This window comes from Vespula pensylvanica, chromosome 15, assembly GCF_014466175.1.
Source record: "Vespula pensylvanica isolate Volc-1 chromosome 15, ASM1446617v1, whole genome shotgun sequence".
NCBI lineage: Eukaryota > Metazoa > Arthropoda > Insecta > Hymenoptera > Vespidae > Vespula > Vespula pensylvanica.
The window spans coordinates 4,297,523-4,308,708 of NC_057699.1; the positions used below are offsets into that span (position 1 = coordinate 4,297,523).

General features: G+C 34.0%; 4 protein-coding genes across 7 annotated transcripts in view; 1 reads left to right on the plus strand and 3 right to left on the minus strand.

Annotated features, from left to right (window-relative positions):
* The window catches only part of LOC122634655 (GTP-binding protein Di-Ras2), a 3,739-nt gene extending 587 nt beyond the window's left edge, over positions 1 to 3,152 (minus strand). Inside the window, exons 1-4 of the mRNA XM_043823798.1 lie at positions 2,867 to 3,152; positions 1,904 to 2,134; positions 821 to 1,039; positions 1 to 406 (exon numbers count right to left, since the gene is read on the minus strand). The exon at positions 1 to 406 is cut by the window's left edge and continues 587 nt beyond it. Coding sequence (XP_043679733.1) covers positions 173 to 406; positions 821 to 1,039; positions 1,904 to 2,041 — 591 coding nt within the window. The 5' untranslated portion in view covers positions 2,042 to 2,134; positions 2,867 to 3,152 and the 3' untranslated portion in view covers positions 1 to 172. The remainder of the gene's footprint in view (positions 407 to 820; positions 1,040 to 1,903; positions 2,135 to 2,866) is intronic.
* Positions 3,153 to 3,495: 343 nt separating this feature from the next.
* Positions 3,496 to 8,717, plus strand: LOC122634645 (probable ATP-dependent RNA helicase DDX10). 2 transcript variants are annotated; one of them, XM_043823785.1, is made up of 13 exons: positions 3,496 to 3,614; positions 5,190 to 5,313; positions 5,380 to 5,571; positions 5,660 to 5,932; positions 5,997 to 6,118; positions 6,211 to 6,412; positions 6,490 to 6,652; positions 6,718 to 6,901; positions 6,980 to 7,156; positions 7,236 to 7,468; positions 7,534 to 7,727; positions 7,811 to 8,196; positions 8,270 to 8,717. In XM_043823785.1, the coding sequence occupies exons 2-13, from the start codon at positions 5,215 to 5,217 to the stop codon at positions 8,397 to 8,399; spliced, it is 2,355 nt and encodes a 784-aa protein (XP_043679720.1). In that variant the 5' UTR covers positions 3,496 to 3,614; positions 5,190 to 5,214; the 3' UTR covers positions 8,400 to 8,717. The 2 variants fall into 2 exon arrangements, with proteins under 2 accessions (XP_043679720.1, XP_043679719.1); XM_043823784.1 differs by lacking the exon at positions 3,496 to 3,614 and having other exon boundaries at positions 5,178 to 5,313.
* On the minus strand, positions 3,860 to 4,814 carry LOC122634656 (ARL14 effector protein). Of its 3 annotated transcripts, none has more exons than XM_043823802.1 (3): positions 4,571 to 4,814; positions 4,185 to 4,450; positions 3,860 to 4,100 (listed from the first exon to the last, which is right to left on the minus strand). In XM_043823802.1, the coding sequence occupies exons 1-3, from the start codon at positions 4,670 to 4,672 to the stop codon at positions 4,016 to 4,018; spliced, it is 453 nt and encodes a 150-aa protein (XP_043679737.1). In that variant the 5' UTR covers positions 4,673 to 4,814; the 3' UTR covers positions 3,860 to 4,015. The 3 variants fall into 3 exon arrangements, with proteins under 3 accessions (XP_043679737.1, XP_043679735.1, XP_043679734.1); XM_043823800.1 differs by having other exon boundaries at positions 3,860 to 4,117; positions 4,571 to 4,713; XM_043823799.1 differs by having other exon boundaries at positions 3,860 to 4,121; positions 4,571 to 4,713.
* On the minus strand, positions 8,539 to 10,455 carry LOC122634650 (isocitrate dehydrogenase [NAD] subunit gamma, mitochondrial). The gene is made up of 3 exons (XM_043823790.1): positions 10,326 to 10,455; positions 10,003 to 10,232; positions 8,539 to 9,872 (listed from the first exon to the last, which is right to left on the minus strand). The coding sequence occupies exons 2-3, from the start codon at positions 10,216 to 10,218 to the stop codon at positions 8,934 to 8,936; spliced, it is 1,155 nt and encodes a 384-aa protein (XP_043679725.1). The 5' UTR covers positions 10,219 to 10,232; positions 10,326 to 10,455; the 3' UTR covers positions 8,539 to 8,933.
* Positions 10,456 to 11,186: the final 731 nt, after the last annotated feature.

Sequence of the window (11,186 nt, forward strand, 5' to 3'; positions counted from 1 at the left end):
ATGATGATGATGATGATGATGACGATGATGACGATGATGACGATGATGATGACGATGACGATGATGATGATGATAGTGACAACGTCGATTATGATGATTGTTTGTTTGGCATGGAGTCGTTGGGACCGAGTAAAATTTTATAGAGAATTAAGAATAAAAATGAATAACGAGATTACATGACCTCGCATTTCTCCTTCAGGCTTATCGCATTGTGACTTTCTACCGGCTGCAACGAGACGGAGCGATTCTTCTCGAGAGTAAGAAGATCCCGGAAGAGCGCGTTAACGTTGTGATTAGTCTTCGCGGATGTCTCCAAGAAACCACAGCCCCAATTGGCTGCTTCCGCTGCGCCTTCGCTCATCGAAACTTCGCGTACGGAAGGACTCTCGTCACATTTATTACCAACCTGTTCGAGAGAAGTAAGAAATGCAAATCGAAAGAGAATCCATCAGAAATGATCGTGAACTGGCAAGTAAGTAACAGATACATATTAACCACTTGCGCTAAGAAATAAGATACTATACAGGTCGATTATTCTTTAGCGAAAATGTGAACAATGATGCGTACCACGTCGTTTGTCATCGATAAGGTTTCGAGCGTAGATCAGTTCGGAAATATCGGATAGTTGAATAACGTAAAAATTATTTGAATAATATCAGATCGTTGTAAATTATTAAACTGGACGCGTTCGTTACACGCGCCTCCTGAGATATTGCTACCAGCAGCGCGAGTGGTTAAATTTATGCTCTGCAAATGAATTGAGACTCTTTACGGGGAAACAGAAAAAAAAAACAACGAAAACAAAACTATAGACTCTTACCAGCATTATCGGTATCTGTGAGATTTCTTGACCCTTCAGCTCCCTTATCACAGCCCAGATCGGTCGTAGCTCCTCGAAACTTTGCCGTGAGCATACCGAATATACCAGGATGAAGGCGTGACCCTTACTTATGGAGAGTCGTTGCATCGCGGGAAACTGATGGGAGCCGGTTGTGTCCGTAATTTGAAGCGTGCATATGTTTTTGTTGCAGCTTATCACCTAGAAATGATTTTTTTTATACGAGACTCTCGCAAGGCGAAATTTCTCTGGCTCCCTCAATTTTTGGGGACATTCTCACACGCTTCTCGTCGCGTGCACAGCACGAATCCCACCAGTGTCCTCGCGATACTTAAGGACGAAGCTTTCTTTTTATCTTTTCTTTTTGATCATTGCAGACCATCCCTGATAAACGCGAATAATAGAAACGAAAGAAGAAAAAGAGAGAAAAGAGAATATATAAATTAAAAATAAATCACTTGGAAAAGTAATCTAGCCGGCTGACTAATAACTGTATATACTACTGTCGATTATACTACATACTATTACTACGCACTATTACTATTACTACTACTACTCTTCGTACTAATTCTATTTTGATCGTATCACTAATAAGATATAAACAAAATTTTTTAATAGAACCTACCACTATCGATCGATAATCTCTTATAACATCGAATCTCATTGAATAACAAAATCAAAGATGCAATTATCTCAAAACATCGAATTCGATTAACATCGTTTCGTCATTGAATATCAACATTGATATCTACATATAATTCTAAGCGAAACGAGAGAGGAAAGAAAAAATAACGACGAGAGAAAAAAGGAAAGAAAATACGTAAACGCAGAAAGAATGGATAAGGACCGCGCGCGATGCGCGGCGAATCATGCACAGAAGAAACGTCGCTGCAAGTAACGTTGCGTTGCGTTACGTTGCGTTGCGCGTTGCGGTGCGCCAAAGGATTAAAGGAAGAAGGAAGAAAGGAAAGAAGGAAAGAAAAAGAAAGGAAGGATGGAAAGATGGAAGGACTGGTAAAAAAAAAACCAATCGGAAACGATGTCGATTATACTTTACGTACTTACCTGTCTATAAGTATCCTCGATGGTTGGTATATAGGACTCACGAAAGGTTCCTTTCACGAAGCGCAGGACAAGAGAACTTTTGCCAACGCCACCCGCCCCAAACACGACGACACGATAGTCGTTGCTCTGCTCCGGCATCCTGACATCTGCCGTCCCGATGATATAAACCCCCGTCTTTCGGGGTCCCCTTTCCACGTTTAGGAGTGACTCGAAACCTCCTCGTCGGCCGACCTACCGCACACACGACGACCTAACGTCAGATGGATGAAGGAGTTGCGTTGAGGGTGAGAGAAAGAGAGAGACAGAGAGAGAGAAAGAAAGAGAGAGAGAGAGAGAGACAAACAGACAGACAGAAAGAGGGAGGCATCCCCTACTACTACTACCACCACCACTACCACCACCACCACCACCACCACCACCACTACTACTACCATCGTCGTCACCCCCATATCCGTCTCACCGCACCGCACATCACACCGCATCGCACCGCACCGCACCGCACCGCACCACCCACGACAATTCGAAACTTCGCGAAAAGGTTATGTCGCCCCTTCCCGCCGTCACTGATCTTTACGCGTACAGGAAATGCGACCTCTCTAATCGACACGCTGCACGGACTTTACGAACTTCATGAAATGAAAGAAGATATTGTTAGAAAACGAATGCATTTTTGCTCTCGTAGGTTAATAGAAATGTAACAGATCGTTTAATCGCGTCGTTAATAATTGATATCAACATAGTATATTATCGATAAAATTTAGTACCATTACTTACGACACGAGATCTTGCGTATGATCGTTTAATAATAATACGTCAAATCGTATTTGTTTCATCACGTTGGATATCTTGGAGGCAAATGATCGTTCCCTGACCCTTTTTTGAAAGAAACGTATGTAGCGACGGCAGATGCGGTACGAACGGTGTTTATTCTCACGAAATACACGAACGAAGAATTTAATGAACCTGTTCGGTTGGACGACGCCCTCGAAGGAATATCGTTCCTCGTTGACGAAGGCTGCAGTTGTCAAGGTGGTTGCTCCTTTAATGTCAACCACCCTTCACTCTTGTACTCCTTTTTTTTTTCTTCTTCAACAATGACGACAATTGCAGAACACGTTAAGGAACTACGTAAAACACTACACTGATTCGCACGATGCGATAGGTGGAATCCTGGGAGAAATGCCGCTGCTTTGTTAGTTGCAAGCTCATCGACCGTCCTTGTGCACTATTATAACCACCTTCGATCCTCTCGTACACCTCTAACCGCTTGAAAAATGATAAGATTTATATAATTCTTGGAATGGAGGGACACGTTTACGCAAATCAATTCTCTTACTTGACTATTCTCGTACGATAGACCGAGAACACCGGTCGTACGACGTTATTTCGCCGATCGATTAAAGCACTTGCATCCGATTTTTCCGCGTCAACGACATCGGCATATTCGGTACTCTCTTTCTTCCTCCCGCCCATCATCCTTCCCACCGAGTAATCTATCCCCACTCCTACCACCCGGTTTACTCACACGCACGGTCGCTCCCACCTGCTCCGCAACGAACTAGGAGGATGCGCACGCACATTAGTCGTCGCGACTCGTTACGACGAGCGCGTGTGATTCTTGATTAGAGGTTATTTTGCGTTCGACGGGCGAATCGATCGTATCGGAGGAACGTAGGATTTAAATTCGTAATAAATAAGAAAGGATAAGAAGGTTCTTACTCTTTTAGACTCGATTTAGATTACGTCTAACGTCTCTCTCTCTCTCTCTCTCTCTCTCTCTCTCTCTCTCTCTCTCTCTCTTACGTAGTAATAGCAGATACATGCGTTAATACGTGCGCGTTACGTATACTTTACACCGAAGAAGAATCGCAGAAAATCAATAGGACGTCGCTTCATCGCGTACAACGCTCTTTGAACGTCGAATACGCATAGTATTCGATAATAAAAATATAAATATTCTTTCTTATACAACTTTCTTATTTTTTACAAATATATACAGACATTTTATTCATTTATTATTACTCGATATCACAGATGTATTACGTAGAAAACGAAGCTGACGAACGTTCGTTGATTAGAAAGGAAAAAAAATTAAGGACAAATCTCGTTTATTTAGGTTTCTTTGAGTACTGGATTTTTCTTTGTGACGTCACTGCCCTCGTTTTCGATCGTATCGTAAGTCCACTTGCGATTGATCCTAAAGAAGCGATGTTTCTTTTTTTTTGTGTAGAAATAATTGATATTTACTAACTTACGTAGACCATGTCGTAAAAAAAGTCACCTGCACTCGTGGCCACACTTTGAAGAGGAACATTTAGGACATGGAAAGTGACATCCCGCACATTCCAAACTTAAACAATCGCATAAATTGTCTCCGGTTATAACCCAAATACCTTCATCATTGTACAAGGTGTGACGTTTACTTCCTTGATACAAACGACGGTGTAATTTACGTTTTTCTCTTTCGCTACGTTCAGGATCAAAATTTCGAAGAAATTTTTTGGTTATGTTGTCCACTGCTCTTTGTCTCGAACCTCGACCACCTCTCTACATTTCCATAACGTATAAAACAACACATTAATCTTTTGCGTAATATTTTTTAATAGTTATAGCATAATAAATATTCATCCACTCGCGTTTTAAGAAAATATGCAAATCAATATTTACAGATCGTGATGGCATTTCCACATTGTTTACTTGTTGCGTCGTAGCTTCCTTGGAAGACGAGTTCGTTTCCATGTTCGTTTTCAATATTTTTTCGTCAGACATAATCTATTGTCACCGAATTATAAACTATATGTAAAAAGTAATATAATATCGCACACGACAATATTAAAAAGATTCTGTTATTTAGATAAATGAACACTATTATTGCACTTTGTACAATATTACGACAATACAATGGACTACAATAAACTATTCGTGTTAACGCGATAAAATAACCTATACTTTCAAAAACTCTAGTAGATCTGTAACAAAATATATGGCATATATTTTACAAATGAGTTCTTTTTACATACGCCTCTACATCGATAATCGTAATATGTAAATTTTTAATTATACAACACTTGTTGATAAAAATTGTTTTTTCTTATGTCTTACAATTGATATCAATAATTTTTTTGTTTTATTCGTGAGCTAATTGGTTGACTCATTTCGGTTCGATTCGATTCTACTCGACTCGAATCGATTTTGCAATGCTCGACTTACTTCGATTCGATTCATTCGTGTTGTTTGGCATAACCTATCTATAAGGTATACAAAAAGGCATGGTTATTTATTATAGATGAAAGATTAGTAATTTATATATAATGGCTCACAAGACAAAGGAGAAAGTAAAAATATATAAGAAAAAACGACAAATTCCTGAAAGTAAAATTATTGAAGATCTACAAGCAAAATACAATGATGTAAGTCTGATATTCGATTTAACCATTATTAACCTCATTCGATCATAAAATTATGTTTCTTTTTAGATTGATGAAACTAAAATAAAAAAATTTATTGATATGCCATTATCAAATAAAACATTGAAGGGATTGAAAGAAAATAATTATATTGAATTAACAGATATTCAAAGACAAAGTATTGGATTAGCTTTAAAGGGTAATGATATATTAGGCGCAGCAAAAACTGGTAGTGGAAAAACATTAGCATTTCTTGTACCGGTAAAAATTTGATCTTAGACATTGCCATATCAAATTATATATATATATATATTGTTTATTATATCTATTGTATTGTATATTTTTATAGGTATTAGAAATTTTATATTGTAAACAATGGACAAGATACGATGGTGTTGGTGCACTTATTATTACACCTACAAGAGAACTCGCTTATCAAATATATGAAACTTTACGTAAGGTTGGTTTATACCATGATATTTCAGCAGGTCTGATTATCGGAGGAAAAGATTTAAAATTTGAAAAGAAACGTATGGATCAATGTAATATTGTTATATGTACACCTGGTCGTTTGCTTCAACATATGGATGAAAATCCTCTCTTTGATTGTGTCAATATGCAGGTATATATTTTATTAATTTATATAGACATATGAGAATATTCAAAGTTATATTTGTCATTTATAGATATTAATTCTCGATGAGGCTGATCGTTGTTTAGATATGGGTTTTGAAAGAACAATGAATTCTATAATTGAAAATCTACCACCTAAGCGACAGACACTTTTATTCTCAGCAACACAGACTAAGTACTCATATTTATTTTTTTGTTATATCGGTTCTAATATTTTCTAAATTTAATAATATTTTTATATCTTATGTACTTAACGTTTTTTATTAGATCAGTTAGAGATTTAGCTAGGCTAAGTCTAAAGGATCCTATGTATGTATCCGTGCATGAACATGCTGAACATACTACTCCCGAAGGACTTCAACAGTCTTACATTGTTTGCTCTTTGGAAGATAAAATAGCAATGTTATGGTCTTTCTTGCGAAGTCATTTGAAACAAAAAATAATCGTGTTCTTTTCTAGTTGCAAACAGGTATTTCAAATATTATTTATTCATTTTGTTATTTATTAAGTACTTTGTTAACTATAATTGGAACAATTATTATAAAGGTCAAATATGTTTATGAAGCATTTTGTCGTTTACGACCAGGAATAAGTTTATTAGCTCTGTATGGTACACTTCATCAGCTTCGAAGAATGGATATTTACGAATCATTTTGTAAAAAACATTATGCTGTATTATTTGCTACAGATATCGCTGCACGAGGATTGGGTAATCGATTATTTCAATAATTGTTTCTTTTATAAAGAAATTGCGATTAACTAATATAATTTCAGATTTTCCTGCTGTAAATTGGGTAGTCCAAATGGACTGTCCTGAAGATGTAAATGCATATATTCATAGGGCAGGTAGAACAGCTAGATTTCAAGCAGGTGGAGAATCTTTATTAGTTTTACTACCATCTGAATTAGAAATGGTTCAACAACTTCAGGAACGTAAAATACCAATAAATATGATAAAGTAAGATTATAAGAGTAGTATACATTCACGTTATGATAGACATACGTATCGATTATTAATTATTTATTCCGTGTTTAGAATTAATCCAAATAAATTACATTCGCCACATCGCAAACTTGAAGCATTATTGGCTCGAGATGTTTCTTTAAAAGGAAGTGCTCAAAGAGCTTTTGTAGCATATATTAAATCAGTTTTCTTAATGAAAGACAAACAAGTATTTAATGTAAAAGCTTTAAACACCGATGAATATGCAAGGTAATAGCAATATTTAATATCCAGATGATGTTTAGAAGAAAATTTAATTTATTAATTTTATGTGTGTTCTTTTTTCTAGATCATTAGGTTTAGCTATTCCACCAAGAATACGATTTTTACAAAAAACGCAAAATAATACTTCTAATATACAAAAAGAAATAAATAAGGAGAGTAAAGAAAGTGATAATTTGGACATATGTAATAATAGCGAAACAAATAGATATACTTCTAACGAATCTGATAACGAAGATGACAATGTGATGAATCACATATCGCATGCTCGGAAACATGATAATATTAACTTTATGGATGGTAAATTAAAATAATGAAAATACATAATTTTATTACAATTGTTCTTACTATTTTTTATTACACAGATGATAGCGACGACGATTTATTGACCGTGAAGAGGAGAAATATAGATATTGATGATATGTCCGATGGCACCGAAAACATAAAAGATGATAAGAGTAATAAGAAAAAAGTTATTACAAAAGTTGCAATTGCAAAAAAAATACTTAAGAAAAAAATAATCCCCAATAGTAAAAAAACTTTTGGTGATGATGGAAAGGTAGTGTTTTATTTTGTATGTTACAATCATCTTGTACGTATATTATAAATTCTTTCTTTATTTGTTTTAATTAAAAAATTTAGGAAGTGATAGATCCAATGAAAAGCAAAGTATCCGAATTTGCCAAGAAATATGAAAATGAAATTGATTCTGGTATTAACATTGAAGTAGCAAAGCAAGTCTTACGTGAAGAAGACCAATTTGATAAACAGAGGTTTAGAGAAAAAATCAAAGAAAAACATCGCGAAGAAAAGCTTAAACTTAAAGCTAATAAAAAGGCAAAGAATAAAGATAAGAGTGATGATGAGGAATCACAGGAAGCAAATAGCGATGTAAGTGAAAGTGAATTTAGCGAACCAGACCTTTCATGGCTGCCAGATCCAGATAAAATATATGGAGAAGAAAAAACAGACCTTAATGAAAATTCTCCAGATAATTTTGAAAGTACAGAAAATAGTATGATTCACAGGTAAATTGAATTAATATTTATTGTAATATATCTAAGTGAGCAGAATTATATAAATGAAATGTTATGATTGCAGTCTTCCCAAAAGAAAACTAATAGTACAAAAAGATAAAAAGGTTAAAAAGAAACGAAAAATAATCAATGAAGTTATAAATTCCGGCCTAAAAACAGATGAAGAATTAGCTTTACAACTTTTACAACAGTGAAGTGAATTTAAATTTTTATATGTATTTACAATGCAAATAATTGTAAAAAAATCATGTTATAAAAAATATTTTTAATTCTTTTTCCTTATTTATATAGTTTATATAGAGTGAATTACAGGATTATAGAAATTACACATTGTATAGGTACATGTGGTGTATATAACATTAATATTTCATTGATCACTTACATGTTTCATAGACTCAACAAGATTATTTACAAAATATATTTTACATGACTTTAGTTATAAAGTAAACCATATTACTTAATGGTACGTTGTATCATTTACGACGATAATGAAATATACGAATTATTCACAATATTGACTTACAGTCATATTCTATAAACAGAATTAACTGTCTAGTATTTGGGTAATTTATTTCATTATATTAAAACTTATTATACAAAACTGTTCAGACACAAGCAAGATGTCATTAGAATTAAAACTGTATCCTTATGCTTTAGAAGCTTATTTGTTCTTTCATTTTATACAAAGAATCTACAGGTAATACTTATTCAATTATTTTTAGAATTACTTAATCTGATGCTATTTTAATATGTTTCATGATGGTGTCAACAACTTCCCTACTTGTAGCTTGACCACCAAGATCACGTGTTTGTACTCCTTGATTAATAGTTTTATTTATCGCATTTTGAATTAAGATAGCATGATCTTTATGTCCTAAATGACGCAACATATCGACTCCTGCATTTAACATAGCAATAGGATTTGCAATATTCTTTCCAGCAATGCTCGTGCCAGTATTACGAGTACCTGGTTCAAAGATTGTATAATGATCGCCATAATTTTTTCCAGCTAATAATCCTGCTCCACCTAATAGACCACAAACTACATTGGAAACAATAGCTCCATATAAATTTGTAGTAAGTACAACATCAAATTGATGTGGGTTAGAAACCAATTGCATACAAGTATTATCAATGATCATGTCATTATGAACTATGTCTGGATAATCTTTAGCAACATCTCGTGATATTTCTAAAAACAATCCATCAGAGAGCTTCATTATGTTAGCTTTATGAACTGTAGTGACCTTTTTTCTTCCATTTCGTTTAGCATATTCGAATGCATAACGTGCTACTCGTTCAGAATTAGAACTAGTAATAACTTTCATGCTTTCAACAACTCCATTTACACTTTCATGCTCTAACATAGCATATTCTCCTTCTGTATTTTGTCTAACAATAACAATATCAATGTTTTTTTGCCGTGAGTTAACACCCGGATAAGAAACACAATGTAAAACATTTACATAAAGATCTAATTCATTACGGAGGGCAACATTACGAGAAAGTACATCAGCTTCAGTACTATGAGTTTCTATGTTCCCTTTCAATGCTACACCATTTCTACGAATTGACGTGATTGCATAATCTAAATCATCATTATTATCAGCATTAGGATCGATATCAATATCTTCAAAGTCTACAGGTACACCTGCATACCTAAAAACCTAAAACAAAATTGATTCAACTGAAATGGATAATAAGAACTATGATATGTAACGTAAAGCTCATAAATTCATTTGCATCATTATTTTCAGTAGCTCAATTTATAATTAACTAAAATAATTACTAACTTACCTCTTTCACGTATCCCATTAACTCAGGTCCAATACCAGCTCCAGGTAAAAGAGTAACCGTGTGTCGTCCACCATAATGAGCTTTTGGTATTGGCATGGTTTTTTTTATTGTAGGAGTTTTATGTTGGATTTCAAATGCGGATTGGGAGGCACAACGGTGTATCTGATGTATCACTGTTTTTGATTGCAAATATCTAAGAACCGAACGAGCAGCCATTTCGAATTTTTTATCTATTCAATAATAAACAAAATGTTATTCAAATTTCAGATCCTTCGACGCAGAAAAATAATACTAATATAATTGAAGTATTACTTAATACTTACTGTATTTTGCAATTCTATTTTCAAAGTGCTCCAAAGAACCTTCAGCTATAGAAACAAGAATCGTTTGTGGAGTGGGGTTAACGTTAGGTCTGCTTCGGATTTATAATGGAAGATTCTAGCGATGTGATTGGTTAAGGAGAAGTTCTAGAAGAAAGAAAGTAATAATAATATTTATACGTCGCGTAAAAACTGTTTTGATAAACCTACCTCGAAGTTAAATAAAAACATAAATTTGGTTTTATGAAATTACGAACCATCACAAGTATAAATAAACATTGACATTAGTATCATGACTCAGTCTTCCGTGGTACGTTCGAAAGTAAGTATCGTCGTTCTTTTAGATAATCACTCGCAATTAATTCTTTATAATATTATTTATTTAATTATACTATATAACATTTATTTTAATTATTACTTTTTATTAACAAACGTAACGTATCAATTATCGACATATTACATAATTTTTAATTGACGCATATATATCGCGGTTGAGTTACTATCCAATCAAATTGATTCTACTATGATAGTTTTATTTGCGCGCCAATCAGATAAACCATCATAATCGTTTGCTAGAGAGGATTGTTCTATGTAATTTCAAAGCATTCGTTCTTTTCTTACTAAATATTATTAATTTTTCAACGTTCAAATTATAGTACGCGTATTAGTATTAATGATGGTAACACTTTTTTCACTTTTCGTCTCGTAATTTTTTCAATTTGTGACTGAAGCATTCGTTGTATTTAACTATTTATATATTTACTTATTACTTTACCTTATCTCAAAAAGATAATAATTGAATAATAATCCATGCAGGTTAAAAGTTACGCGACAAATTATTTTCTAATTATTTATCAATAACAT